The 14722-nt window shown below is 58.0% G+C and overlaps 1 protein-coding gene across 1 annotated transcript in view; it reads left to right on the top strand.

The window, feature by feature from the left end:
- KSR2 (kinase suppressor of ras 2) overlaps window positions 1–14722 on the top strand; it is a 70352-nt gene that overhangs the window by 21170 nt on the left and 34460 nt on the right. Inside the window, exons 5-9 of the mRNA XM_017746482.1 lie at window positions 2723–2904; window positions 10641–10710; window positions 11305–11388; window positions 13866–13933; window positions 14112–14210. Coding sequence (XP_017601971.1) covers window positions 2723–2904; window positions 10641–10710; window positions 11305–11388; window positions 13866–13933; window positions 14112–14210 — 503 coding nt within the window. The remainder of the gene's footprint in view (window positions 1–2722; window positions 2905–10640; window positions 10711–11304; window positions 11389–13865; window positions 13934–14111; window positions 14211–14722) is intronic.

The raw sequence follows: 14722 nt of genomic DNA, 5'->3' as shown, positions 1-14722 counted from the left end.
ATGGATGATGGATGGATGGATGATGGATGGATGGTTGATGGATGGATGGATGGATGGACTGATGGATGATGGATGGTTGATGGATGGATGGAGGGATGGATGGATGGATGTTGGATGGATGGAGGGATGATGGATGGATGATGGATGGGTGGATGGATGGATGATGGATGATGGATGGATGATGGATGGATGGAGTGATGGATGGATGGATGATGGATGGATGGAGTGATGGATGGATGGATGGATGGATGGATGATGGATGATGGATGATGGATGATGGATGGATGATGGATGGATGATGGATGTGGGACGGATGGATGGACCGCTGGATGAAGGGATGGATGTGGGATGGATGAATGGATGGATGGATGGATGGATGGGTGGATGGATGAAGGGATGGATCCATGGATGGATGGAGGGATGGATGGATGGATGGATGACCCCTCATGGCAGCAAGTCCTTTATGGGGTGCCCCTGACTGGCCTCATCCTCCACCCCTGCCCCAAGGATGGTATTTGACCCTTTTTAGCCCAAGAAGCCCCAAACGGGGCTCGGTTTGCTCCATGTCCCTCAGGCACTCCTTGTCCCCAAACCAGGGGACAGCATCGCTGTGAGCCCCCCACGCCAGAGCGTTTTCCATGGGTGAGGAGTCTCCTCTCCAGGATTAGATCCTCTCCCTCAGGAGATCAAGGCCATGGGGAGACCGGCAGCCAGCCCAGTTCCCCACTTGGATCTCGGTGTTTATTATTCTTTATTATTTTTTCTTCTCCTGAAGAAACAGAGAGAGGGAAAAAAAAATCTCTCTCTGTCCAAAATCACTCATCCTTCCTAATAATGAGAGCTGTCAGCAGCCCTGCTTGGCGAGGAAATGATGCTCGCAGTAAATATTTGGTCTGGAACTGATTTATGGGTGGAAAAAAAAATGAGATTAGTGTTTAATCACTGTCTTTCAGAAAGGGCTTCGGGCCGGGGTTGAGCTCAGGGGGAGCTGCGGCCGTGCTGGGGCCGGGGGAACAGCACTGGGATCTTTGGTGGAGACCCCAGGGTTGGGTTGGGATTGAGCGGCAGCAACGGAGGGAATGGGCAAGATTTGGGGCCACCAGGCAGGATGAGATGGGATATTGGGAAGGGATTGTTCCCTGGGAGGGTGGGCAGGCTCTGGCACAGGGTGCCCAGAGCAGCTGGGGCTGCCCCTGGATCCCTGGCAGTGCCCAAGGCCAGGCTGGACACTGGGGCTTGGAGCAGCCTGGGACAGTGGGAGGTGTCCGTGCCCAGGTCCTTTAATGCGCTTTAAGGTCCCTTCCCACCCATCCATGACTTCCTGACCATCAGCTGTGGGGCTGACCCCAGGGAGCTCCAAGCCAGGAGAGCCGTGCAGCTGGACCAGCCCGGAACCATCCGCCCCATCCCGATCCCACCGCGCCCAAAGAAGTCCCTGCAGCCACCCTAAACACGGCAGCAGCTTCCCTGTGTGAGGAAATAATTAACTTATTAGAGGATGGTTTAATTTTCCTCATTAAAGAGGTCATTTCCTATCGCCTGGCAGGGCCAGATGCCCTGGGCACTGCTGGGAGCGGCGGGAGATGCTCAGCTCTGGAGTCTCCCCACCCTCCCAGGGAACAATTCCTTCCCAAGATCCCATCCAGCCCTGCCCTCTGGCACTGGGAAGCCATTCCCTGGGTCCTGTCCCTCCATGCCTTGTCCCCAGTCCCTCTCCAGCTCTCCTGGAGCCCCTTTAGGCCCTGCAAGGGGCTCTGAGCTCTCCCTGGAGCCTTCTCCTCTCCAGGTGAGCACCCCCAGCTCTCCCAGCCTGGCTCCAGAGCAGAGGGGCTCCAGCCCTTGGAGCAGCTCTGTGGCCTCCTCTGGACTCCTCCAGCAGCTCCAGGTCCCTCCAGTGCTGGGACACAGTCGGATGCAGTGTTCCAGCTGGGATGCATGGATTGTACGGTGCATTCCAGGGGTCCTTGACCACCCCGAGCTGTTGCCCTGCCAGGATGTTCTCAAAGGATCTCTGTCCCAAATCCTCCACATCTCCCAAGGGCTGAGCTGCCATTCCCAGAGCTGTGCCTCTCCTCCTCTCTCCGCAGTAGCCGGGGTGGGAGCGGTGGAGCCAGAGCAGCTCCGCAGTGCCAGGCTCCTGCAGCCTGGCCCATCTGGGCTGGCACTGTCACTCTGCATCCCAAATCCTTCCAGTCTGGCGCAGCTTTGGGATCATCCGAACCAGCAGTCCTTGTCCCGGTGTGGAAAAATGGGCTGAGAAGGGAGAGGCGGGCGACTCATCCCCGCCTGCTCCGCAGGATTTCATCTCTGAGGAGCTTCTCCCAGTGTTTAGGGGTGCCCACACCACAGTCCTGTGCCTTGAGGAGCTGCTTCCTGGGAATCTGCTGGGGATCCTCGCGTGTTCTGCTGCAGCCCAGCCTTGCTTGGGCCCTAAACTTGATGTAGTGACATTAAATGTGATCATTCAGGGGATGTGACAAGGTCAGCAAGGCCAGGGCGTGACGAACTTTTGGACCAGCTGATTCTTTTTTTCCCACCCAGGTTCTCAAGAGGAAAAGCTCTGGAATGTTCCTTGATGAAAATTGCCTTCGTTTGATGGGAAGTGGGATTAATTATCACATGGGAGATGATGCAGCCACACCCGCACCCCACAGGGGCCACCAGCCCATCCCCAGCTCCTTTCCCGTCACTTTCCCCTCCTTTTTCCTCTTTTCCCTCCCAGAGTCAAGAAGAAGAACAAGCCCCTGAACCTCAAGATCCACAACAGCGTGGGGAGCTGTGAGAACATCCCGGCCCAGCGCTCCCCGCTCCTCTCCGAGCGCTCCCTGCGCTCCTTCTTCGTGGGGTACCCGCCCTTCCTGCCCTCCACCCCGCCCGTCCACACCGAAGCCACCTTCTCAGCAAGTAAGTCCCCATGGCCCCCTCGGATCCCTCTTCCGAAGGGTGGGAGATGCCAAGCAGAGGATGGGACTGCGGGGATTTTGGAGTCAGTGGTCTGGAGTGCGCTGCTTGACCGTTGTGGAACGAGCCCAGCCCTTGTGGAGGTGCCTCGTGTTGGTGTTTGGGGATGTGCGGGTGCTTCCGGCAATGATAACCCCCCAAAAGTTGATTATTTCTGTGTTTTGGGAAAGCCACGAGGTTTCTGTGCTGTCTGAGTTGGTGGCACTGCCCGGATGTCACCTAAAAGTGACTTTTCCGAGGGTTCCTTTGTAAACCCAGCCGTGGTTTCACCTCTGTGTTTAATCCTCTCCTGCTTCCTGCATTTGGAGCTGATGTGGAGTTTTGGGAAGCCAGGCCTGGTGCAAACCCCATGGAGTTGATCCCAGGAGCCAGCCTTGATCCCTTCTCCTCTCCTGGGAGATGCTGCTGCTGGCACTCACTGGGTTTGGCTCTCGGAGCTGACCCAGCGCAGTGCTGCTGGTCCAGGAGGAACAGCCTGTCCCTCATTTCCCAGTCCCAGACCAGTGCTGGGATTAATTCCACAGGGATTGAAGCTTTTCCAAGCCAGGCGTGGCTCTTGGCCCAAGAACTTCCCTGGAAACACATGGCAGCTGCTGGGAGTGATTCCCAGCCAAGTCGAGGTCCCCTTGCCTCTTGTTCCTCACCTAAAATCTTCCTCCAGCTCCACATCCAGGCTGTGTTTTTGTCACCTTCCCTTCCCTGGGTTTTTCCCTTGTTTCCTTTCTGGAAATGTCACCTTTCTGGCTTGTTTTGGGGTCTTCCACTCATTCTTCCTGCTCAGCTCTTGGAGAAGGGTTTGCAGCCAACTCCCTTCCCTTCCCTTCCCTTCCCTTCCCTCCCCTTCCCTTCCCTTCCCTTCCCTTCCCTCCCCTTCCCTTCCCTTCCCTTCCCTTCCCTCCCCTTCCCTTCCCTTCCCTTCCCTTCCCTCCCCTTCCCTTCCCTTCCCTTCCCTTCCCTCCCCTTCCCTTCCCTTCCCTTCCCTTCCCTCCCCTTCCCTTCCCTTCCCTTCCCTTCCCTCCCCTTCCCTTCCCTTCCCTTCCCTTCCCTCCCCTTCCCTTCCCTTCCCTTCCCTTCCCCTGCAGTTTGGGATCACTGAGGACTCATCCAGCCGTTCCTGCTGGATTTTCCCCCTCTCCCCTTGGCTTTGGGGACAGTGGCACCTGGCAGGAGCCCTGCAGGCAGACGATGCTGATATTCCCAGAGATATCCAACACCCGACTCCGGATTTGCCCGGGGCGAGGGGGATTTTTTGCCTTGCTGTTTCCCTCATGGGAATTGTCTGAGCTCAGCTCCCAGCCTGGACCAACAGAGCAGAAACCACAGCCCAAACCCCATTCCCAGCCACCCCCAGCTGTGTCTCCTCGGATTAGTTTTCCTCACGCCTCAGTGTTGATTACATCCCGTGGTGTGACATCCTGATGGAACGTGGCACCGCCGGAGCGGGATGCGATGGGAAGTGATGGGCTGGCAAGTGGCTAACGCTGCTGGAGAGGTGTCTCCTCTCATTTCCCTCCGTCTTCCCTGGCTGCTGGGAATGTTTTCCAAGCCGGATGGGAGCTGGGTTTCCCCAGCTGGTTGATCCCTGCCGGGAGGTTTCGGCATCAGCGGAGCTGTTTGGTCCTTGCAGGATCAACATCCGTGTGGGAGTTATGCCAAGCAGGGCAGACATTTGTAGGGAGCAAAATCGTGGAATGATTTGGGCTGGAAGGGAGCACTTCCATGGGCAGGGACACCTCCCACTGGAGCAGGTGGCTCCAAGCCCTCCCTGCATCCCAAGGATTCCCTGTCCCCATCCTTGTGGTGGTTCAACAGCCGAGCTCTTCACTATATCCCATCCTCATGGGATTTTGTAAAAATCCCTCTTCCCTGTTCCCCCTGTGGGAGCAGCACAGCAGCACTCAGATGCTCTGGATTGCCGTGGAATTACTTCCCTAAGCACAGAAACACAAAAAAATGTTGTCGTTGTCAGCTGGAGATGGGTGAGGGGAGCCCAGCGAGGCCCCGTCCCTCCCTGGCCGTCGCTCCAGGATTTCTTTTCCCCAAACTTGCTGCTCCTGGCAGGAGCACGTTCCCATCCGAGTCATCCCTGACCCAGGTTGGGAGCAGGTTTGGATGCTTCCCTCTGATTTTTAACATCCCTTTGTCCTGATGGGAAGGGATTTGCACAGAGCACAAGGGCTGGGAGCTGCAGAAGGAGCCTCTTTCTCCAGCAGCACAAACCAGGCTGGGGGAACACAGGATCATGGAATATCCTGAGCTGGAAGGGACCCACAGGGACCATCCAGCCCAGCTCCTGGCCCTGCCCAGACACCCCAAATCCCACCCTGGGCATCCCTGGCAGCGTTGCCCAAACGCTCCTGGAGCTCTGGCAGCCTCGGGGCTGTGCCCATTCCCTGGGGAGCCTGGGCAGTGCCCAGCAGCCTCTGGGGGAAGAACCTTTCCCTGATGTCCACCTAAACCTCCTGACACAGCTCCAGCTGTTGCCTGTCCCAGGGAGCAGAGATCGGAGCTGCTCCTCTGGAGGAAGTTGTAGAACCCCTGGTTTAATGGGGTCTCCAGGGATGTCCCCTCCCTCCCTGCCGGGGCCCTCAGCCCAGTCCTGTGTGACAGCTCCACCCCACCCACGGCACTGCTGCTCTGGCCGTGTCCCTGGGGGAATCTCCTGAATCCCGCTCCTGCCTCTCCCTCTCGGCTTGGTGAGCAAGGAGTTTGCAGTTCGTGGTGGGAGCATGAGTGGGATCCCAGCCAGGGATGGCCAAGTGACAAGTGCTGAGATGCCACCAGAGCTCCTTGAGCCCCCCCAGCCCCTGAAGCGTCTGTGAAAGAGCCCCTGGAGGGCTGACCTCAGGTAGGTTTGGTGGACAGGGATCCAGGATCATGTCCAGTGGATCTGGGTGGGAATCCCAGAGCCCTAAACCCAGCTTTTCTGCTGGAAAGCCCCAAGGACATGATGCTGGTGTTGAAGGTGACGCGGGGAAGCAGCCAGTGCCACCCAGACTGTGCCCCCTCTCCGTGGTCACCCCATTCCCAGTGCCAGGGGTGGCTTTGTGGGGGGACACTTCTCCCTAACGCTGTCCCAGCCCCAACCACCTCCAGGAGGGGACTTCCCCAAGGAACTTCCTCTCTTGGGGCCCACCCAAGAAGTGGTTCTCTCCTCCCTGGGCCCGCCCTGCACAGGAGCACTCCCCAGCTGTGTTGGCAGCACAGCTGGCAGCTCCCAGCAGCCACATCTGGCCACAGCTGGCAGCCAGGCTGCCGAGGGTTTCCCACCCCGGCAGTGGAGTCGGAGGGCACAGCTTTGTCTGGATAAGCCTAATTGAGCCTGCAAGGCTGGGAATTGTAGGGGGGAGGAAATCCCGATGTGAGGCTCTAAGCCAGCTGAAGGTAACATTTGAGCTGGATAAATGGGATTGTCACCCTGCAAAGGGGAACTGCCCTGATTAGAGTCCCTTTGGACTCTTTCCTTACTGGAGAAGGGCTCTGGGAACAGCTCCTGCTTTGGATGATGATGCCCTCTACTCTTCAGGTTCGCTTTCATCCTGCTGGATCTATCCTGGATCATCCTTCCACCCACTGGACCTGGCCGTGATCCACAGGGTTGGAAGGGACCTTAAGGACCATCCCATTCCACCTCCTGCAGGGACAGGGACACTTCCCACCACACCAAATTTGCCACGTGCACTAATGGAGGCAGCAGTGACGCCCTTTGCAGCTTGAATCCTGCATGGATTTACATGGGAAGGGAAAGCTGCTGGAGCAGCTGCTCTGGGATCTCTCCCATCCTATTTCGGCCCTAAAAGCAGCATGAGCAAGGCCAGAGGTGTCTCATGAAGGGACTTTGCCGCAGAGCATCTCCCTGGGGTGCTCAGCTCCCAGCTGGGACCACGTGGGAAGTAAACTCAGGATGGTGGGGACACACTGGGACAGTGTCCCTGGAATTGCCACAGGTTTCCCAGGGAAGCCTGGATCCCTGGAAGTGTCCTGGAAGGCCAGGCTGGACATTGGGGCTTGGAGCAGCCGGAGACCCTGGAAGGTGTCCCTGCCCATGGCAGGGGTGGGATGGGATGAGCTTTAAGGTCCCTTCCTACCCAAACCATTCCATGGATATTATGATTTGCCTCTAGACTGGGAATTTTGCCCAGCGGTGGAGATATTCCCGATGCTGGGTATCTTTTGTTGTTGAACTCTTCTGGAAAGAGGCTCCACCCCAGGGTCTCCCCTTTATCTCTCCATGGGGCTCCCCCATCCTGGGAGCATTTTGGTGACAGCCTGGGGTGTCTGGGATAACTGCAAAGTCTCCTGGCCATTTCTTGGCTTTGCAGTGACTCATCCCGGGATTCTTTCCCGAGCCACTTCCATCGATTTTATCCGTCCCATTCATAATGTGAACACCTCCCGACGCTGTTTGCTGTAGTAGGAGAAGGGGGGTTTGTTCATCAGGCTGTCTCCGTGATGGATAACGTGCTCACACCAATTCCCCGGCATCCAGAAAGGGGCCAGGAGACAAGGAAGGGGGAATTGGGATGAAACAGTCCCCATCCATGTGGTTTGGCACCGCCGCCACCCCTGGAAGATGCTCCAGGTGTCCTTGGTGAGGGTTTGGGGCTCGCTGAGGCCATCACCGCCCACCCCAAGGAGGGTGCGACCCCAAAATAACGAAGTAGGGAAGCTCCAGGTGCTTTTCTCCATGCAGGACATGCCCAGGAATTCACCGCGGAGCTGCCGGGGTGGCAGCGGGGGCAGCGAGGGCGTCACGGCCAAGGTGGCCCCGCCGTCGCCGTCCCCTCCGAGACGCGCGGGTGCCACTCAGGGAGCGGCGCTGGCTGTCACAGCTGCCCGTCAGCGCCGGCGAGCGGGGTGGCAGCGCTCTGCTGCCGTGTCGCCTGTCAGGGACACGCCGGAGGTGGCTGTCACCCTCTGCCCGGTTGGTTCCCCCTTTCCCGGCTCTCCTCCTGGCACAGCTGATCCCATCAAGCGCGGCTGTTGATTTTGGGATGAGCTGTGCCGCGCGGAGCAGGAGCCCTGACCTTTGCCGGAGCGGCGAAGGCAAACACGGCGGTGTTGGATGGAGGGTGGCATTCCCTGGCAGCGCCACCGCGTCGGGGAGCGGGGTTTGGCTTTTGGGACCCCCTCGGGAGGCAGGAATGGGGTGGCTGACCGGGGGGGAGTCCCCATGGGGCTGCTCAGGGGGTGCCAGCCGCGCTCTTCCCTGCGGAATTCCGCTCGTGCCCACGAAACGTCAGCTCGGAGCGGGAGAGAGGGGGGAATTACGCCAGGGGAATTATGGCTGGGAGAGTTGGGATTTTCGAGGCAGGCAGGAGGCTGCTGGTGATCAAGGTTTCAGTGACGACTGGCACGGGGGCAGCGGGAGTCGGCCATCCCCCTGCCACTTCTCCATCACGGGGTCCCCACAACAAAGCCAAACCCCCCCACCCTGAAACAAGACGCGCTCACGGGTTTCTTTCCCCCTTGTAATTAACGCTAATTGTGGCAATTTGAGGGGGTTTCAGGGAGAATATTCCTGCGGTGCTGGGGGGAGGCTGCTGCACCTCCACCTTTCCTCCGGGCATCCCCCCCGAGCTTTTCCTCCGGGTGGGAATCCGGGTAAAGGGCAGAATCCCCAATTAACTCCAGAGCGCCCCAAACCCTCGGGGCTGATCCCTGGTGCCTTTCCCTGCTCTCCTGCCCTGCTCCGCTGCTTTTCCCTCCTGCCAACAGCGGCTCTATTGTTAAACGCCGCGATCCTCCGTGGCTCGCTGCCGCTAATGAAGGTAATTAGCTGCGAGTCACGTCGGGCTCATTTATGTTACGAGGTCAAAATCCCCGCTACACTTCAATACATTTTTGCAGCGAGCACATTTAGAAAGTAATTAAAAGGCTCAGCGGCCGCCGTTGCCTCCATCCCCTCTCCCCCTCGCCGGGCTGGCAGGATTTAATTGAGGCCAGCCGAAAGTTAGCGGGAATAAATTGTGGCTGATAACGCGGAGGTTGTGATTTGATTCTGGGAGAGGAGCTGCTCTCGCCCGGCTGTTCGGCTCTTCAGGGAGGGGCGATGATGACAACTGAGATCTGGTTTAGAGATTTAGTGAGGGGGGAAGGACGTTTGGGGAGGGATGAGGCCGCGCATGGAGGGGTCACTCGTTAGAGCATCACCTCTGGGATTTGTGGGCCAAATTCCCACCCCTGGGAGGTGGTGGATGCGGAGGTAGTGGAGGGATGCTGGGTTGTCACAAAGGCTGGTGAGAAAATACCAAAAATATTGGCAATGTGGCGCTGGGGAGGTGAATTTCCCTCCTTGGCTTTGAAGGGAGCTTGTAAAAATTAGGGATAGCGACTTTTTACACGGGTGGATAAAGCCAGGACACAGGGAATGGCTTCCCAGTGCCAGAGGGCAGGAATGGATGGGATATTGGGAAGGAATTGTTCCCTGGGAGGGTGGGGAGGGGCTGGGGGGGAATTCCCAGAGCAGCTGTGGCTGCCCCTGGATCCCTGGCAGTGTCCAAGGCCAGGCTGGCCAGGGCTTGGAGCAGCCTGAGACAGTGGAAGGGGTCCCCTGGCCGTGGGATGGGATGATTTTAAGGTCCTTTCCATCCCAACCCATTCCACGATCCCGTGGTCCTGACATCTCAATTGCCGCCTCTGCCTGTGGACTGACCAGAGGGGGAGAAGGATCCAGAGCCGCCGCCGGCCGGAGGTGCTGGAGCTGGATCAGCTTGGGATGCTCCCAGGATTTCTATCCCGGGGAGCGGGATGTAAATGTAACCTTCAGCTGGCGAGCGCAATTAGAGCCGCGTGCCTGCCGCGATATTAAAATGGGATATTAAAGCAAACAACAGCTCTCCCCGCTCCCAGGGATAATATCCAGCGCCTGTTTAGCCAGGGATTTGCCGGCACTCTGAGCAAACAGCCGGGAGCCGCCGCTGGTGCCTGGGAAACCTCTCGAATCCCTGAGTGGAAATCCAGCCTTAGGATCCCGGCACGGATCCGCTCCCGGGGCTGAGCATCCTGCGGGGCAGGACCTTTCCCGTGGCCGGGAGGAGCAGGAAGAGGAGCAGCAGGAGGAGGAGGAGCAGCTTTTCCACCCTTGCTGAGGCTGAAGGAGGATGTGGAATCCAAGCATGGCCACGCTCCTGATCACCCTCCTGCTCCAGCGGTGCCAATGAACTTCCCGCTTTTTCCTTAGCCTTCTCCTTCCTTTTCCCTTGGAAGGAGAGCACTGGGCCTGCTTTTAGCTCTGTTCTCCCCTTGGAATGCGAGTGGAATCACCTTTGGAGTGGCCGGCACTCAGCTTTTCCCCAGCTGCCACCTCAAGCCGCGATGTCTTATTAAAAACTGATGATGAGGCCGTTCCAGCTTTATTTTCCCTTTCCTGTTTGGACATCGTGATGCCATTCCAAAGGTTTTGCAATCCTGCCCTGCCTGCACAGGGATGCATCCTCTCCCTCCTCCAAACTGGGTGATGGGATCTGGGACAGGAGACCCCTATTCCCACACACCCACAAAGCCCAGGGGTCTCCTGCTTTCCAGACAAGGAGCTCAGTGAGGCATTCCAAGGGGAAAGAGCAGGAAAATCCCATAATTTGTTTTTTGTCCGCATCCTTTGCTCCCCTTCCCAAAAAACTCGAATCCCAGCTCTCGATTTTGTTACCAGTGCTGGTTTTCCTGGTCTCTCCCTGCAGATACGCTGTCAGTGCCTCGCTGGTCCCCGCAGATCCCTCGTCGGGATTTAGGAAACTCCATAAAACACAGGTACGCCCACCCCACTGCCGCGCCAGGCTGGGGGATGAGGGATGAGCATCCCCCTTTCCATCTCTGCTCCAGGACACGGAGATTGGGGACATTCCCACTCTTTCTGGGCTGCGCTGTCCTCCAAGCCCATTTCAATTCCATTTCAGTTCAGATCTGGTTGAGATAAGGCTCGAGTCGCTATCAATAAAAGCTGTGTCTTATCCGTGACCTTCAGCAAATTCCCCATGTCTGGATTATCGCCCTTCCATATCTCCCTGAAGAGGGAAAAGCACTGGGAAGAGTCTCAGCGCTGCTGTTTGATGGGAAGCTGCTTCCCAAGGGGCTGGGAACGCCGGTGCCCAGGGCAGGGAGGGGTTTTGGGGGGTGCCTGGGATGGGCAAGGCCGGGGAATCACAGCGAGTTGGGACCGGATTCCCTTTGGAACAACTCTCCACACCCAAAGCGGGGCTCAGGTTGGTGTTTTGGCATCCCTAGAAAAATTCCTCAACACCTGCAGCGCGGTTTGAGGGCAGCAGGGAGAGGATAAAGCCGGGGTCGGGAGATAAGCGAGGCTTCAGCTCTCCCCGCCCACTCTCCCCATGTTTCTCTCCACAGGTTTTCCACCAAGTACTGGATGTCTCAGACCTGCACCGTCTGCGGGAAGGGAATGTTGTTCGGCTTAAAGTGCAAAAACTGCAAGTACGGCGCCGTGCCGGAGCTGTTTGTGTCCCTCCTTAAAGCTGTGAGGGGATAATCGGGGTTCTGGTGGCGGAACCGAGCAGGGATTCGGGCGCGGAGAGCCCAACCAGGCTCTCGCCAGCTCATCCTCCCAGGAAGCTTTAATGAGACGTGGGATCGGGTGAATAACACCCCAAAGCAGGGCCGGGGTTGGGTCTGGGCTGGGATCAGGGTCCTCGGGGAGGATGTGCCCGCCAGACCTCGGCTCTGCTCACTCCAGAGCTCTGAGTCAGATCCTGACAGTCCCCCCTTCCCTAAGCCTGGCTTTAGCTCCCCACGTTATGGAGATTCCCTGTGGAATTGTCTGCAGGACATGGGGGGTGCATGTGCTGGACCAGGCAGGGATAGCTCTGGGCATCGAGTGGGTTTTGCCCACAGTTTTGGGCTGCAGCCTCTATTTCTGCCAAGTTTTGGGCACCTCTGTGGCACCTCTTGTCGTGGCCCTGCGGAGCCCACCCAGCCCAGCCCGGTGAATCCACGGTGCGAAGGAGAGGGGGTAAAACGGGACAGGACCGGGAAAACAGCGAGGCGGAGGCTGGGGCTGCTTCAGCTGCTCCAAATCTGCCCCAGCCCAGCCTCGGACAGAACCGTACAGCCAGCGGCACCGGGGGAAGCTGCTGCCGGAGCCGGGATTGCCTTTCCTAGGGCTGGCAGCTGGGAATGTGCGATTGTCCGCGGGTAACCGAGCGCTAACGAGCGCTGCTGCCGCTGATTAAGCGCTGATGAGTTGGTAAATTGGGATTTAAACCTGCCGAGCTGCGCTCGGTTACTTGCACAGCTGGTGAGGCTTTTCTGGAAGGGATGGCATCAAACCCAGGGATTTTAAAGGGGTGATTCCCATTGTAGCCGTGCTCGAGGAGCTGGAGGCTTTTTCTGCGAGCCCTCCGTGAGGGAGATGGGAAGGGGTGGGATGTTGTGCCTGGTTCCTGACCAGGAGCAGGGACGCTGCGGCTCTGGCTGTGCCAATCCTGCTCCCTGTAATCCCACAGAAAAGAGCAAGTCCATTTCCTGGCAGCCAGAATTTGGGAGTGGACGCAAGGCATTTAGGTTTGTTCCAGCCTTGCCCCGGCGCTGCTTTCCCCACAAAGCAGAGGGGAACCGGCAGGTAAAACAAACAACTGGACCCCAAACCCCCCAAGCCTCAAATCCCAAATTAATTCCTGCCTTTCCCTCTAGGAACAGCTTTGTAATAAAAGCTAACACGGGCAGCTCCTGAATTTTCATTACCCAGCTCATTGACTTGAAGCTGCCGTTCCTTTTTTTTTTTTTTTTTCCCCCCATTATTTCCCCTTGTTTTGATAAATCCTTTCCTCCTTTTTCCCTTTTCCCCCGTGGCTTGCTGCCGGCCTGGCATAGCACTGAGCTGGGGATGCATTTCCATCCTTAATTAAGGAGGAATGGGAAGGATTTGGGAGTCTGCCTATGCCTGTATGCATGACCCGGGGGTGAAGCCCTCCAGACTCCTGCCCTGGCTCCACAAACCGGGAAAAGCTCCGCAGAATATCCAGAGGCTGTAAATCCTCTCTTTACTTTGGCTAAATATCCTCAATAAAACCAGGAGGGGAGGGCACAGTGACAGGGACACACCAGGGGCCAGGCGAGCCTCTTCCTCCCCCTCCACTGCTCCTGAATTTAATTAAGCATCCAGCAGCAGGATGGTGGGAACGGGGGTTTCATGGAATCACAGAATGGTTTGGGCTGGAAGGGGCCTTAAAGCTCATCCTGTCCCACCTTCCAGTAAACCTTTTCCCCCCAGCGCAGGCCTCTGCTCCTTTTATTGCAGCCACCGCTGGCAGAAGTGACAATTTGGGGTGTCCTCAAGCCTGGCTGCCCCCCCCCCCGGCAAAGGAAGGGGGAGCTGGGCAGAGCCCCGAGGTTTGGGAATTTCTGTGCCACTCCATTAGGATGGATGCGCTCTCCAAGGGTGTGCAGCCCCTGTGTCCCGCCAGCCAGCCCCTCCTGATTATCCAGGATGTGCATCCCGTGCTGTTCCTTATCCCTGAGCCTGCTGCTTGGGAATTATGGGAAGCAGGGATCCGGGAGGGTTCACTCAGGCAGAGTGAACAACCAAAGCCTCGTATCCGGTCACTTTCCCGGGAGGAAAGGGGGGAAAAGCCCTGAGATCCGTCACAGAATGACCAGGGGTGGAAGGGACCTTAAAGCTCATCCCATTCCACCCCTGCCCTGGGCAGGGACACCTCCCACTGTCCCAGGCTGCTCCAAGCCCCAATGTCCAGCCTGGCCTTGGGCACTGCCAGGGATCCAGGGGCAGCCACAGCTTCAAGCTGTGCCACCCTCCCAGGGAACAATTCCTTCCCCAAATCCCATGGATCCCTGCCCTCTGGCAGCGGGAAGGCATTCCCCTTTATCCTGTCGCTCCATCAAGTCTCCATCCATCCCTGTCCCCTTGTCACTCCTTTCTCTCTGTCCCCTGCCAGGCTCAAGTGCCACAACAAATGCACCAAAGAGGCCCCTCCGTGTCACCTGCTGATCATCCACCGCGGAGGTAAGGCCCTCTGTCCCCCCGCTCTGTGCCTCCGGGGATGTTGCCAGCGGGTAAAGCTTTCAAGAGCCCCCCGGGCGATTCGGGAGCCGGACCCTGGCGGGGTCCCCGGCGGGACGGAGGCTCCCGAACCGCTTGGGCGCTCCGGGGAAATGTTACCCACCGTTTTTTCCGCTTGTAGGGAGACGAGCCGGTCGGGGCGAGGCAGATTTGCATTGCAAACCACTTCCACCCACCCTCCCCCTGCCTCCTTTTCTTTTCAGATTCCCCACCGCACGGGGTAAGTCCAACCAGGTTTTAGCCTTTTGCTTCTGTCGAGAGCTCAGGGCGGATGTGGGACCCCGAACCTCCCGGTGCATGCGGGGTCCCCGCGCCGGGGACGCGGCCGTGGCCCTGCGGATGCTCGTGGTGCTTTTGGAGCTGCCTTACCCCTCTCTCCTGCGGGAGAGCCCGGCCTAAAATCCACAGACAGGCAGAACTGTGCAGCAGGACGACGGGGCGGCTCTTCCCACCTCTTTTCTTCCAGATTTTGGCTCCCTTGCTGGCCAGAGGACCGCGACGGCCTGAGGGAAACGCTTCCAATCGCTTTTGCCTTGAATTTTGAGCTCTTGAAGCTGTTCCTTTGTGTTAGATACCCCCCCAAACTCGCTCCTTGGCTTAATCCCGGGGAAAAGAAAGGATTGTGCTGGTGGCACCTCGGAGGGGACAATTTTACGGCCTCCACTCCACCCCCACGCCCTCGCTTGCAGGAAATTTGGGTGGAAGCGGCTGAGCGGACACCACCCCCCCGCC

The sequence above is a fragment of the Corvus brachyrhynchos genome, unplaced genomic scaffold (assembly GCF_000691975.1).
Source record: "Corvus brachyrhynchos isolate BGI_N302 unplaced genomic scaffold, ASM69197v1 scaffold19, whole genome shotgun sequence".
In the NCBI taxonomy this organism is placed as follows: domain Eukaryota; kingdom Metazoa; phylum Chordata; class Aves; order Passeriformes; family Corvidae; genus Corvus; species Corvus brachyrhynchos.
Note: the sequence above shows the minus strand (reverse complement) of the source record. Positions and strands in the feature narration are given on the sequence as shown.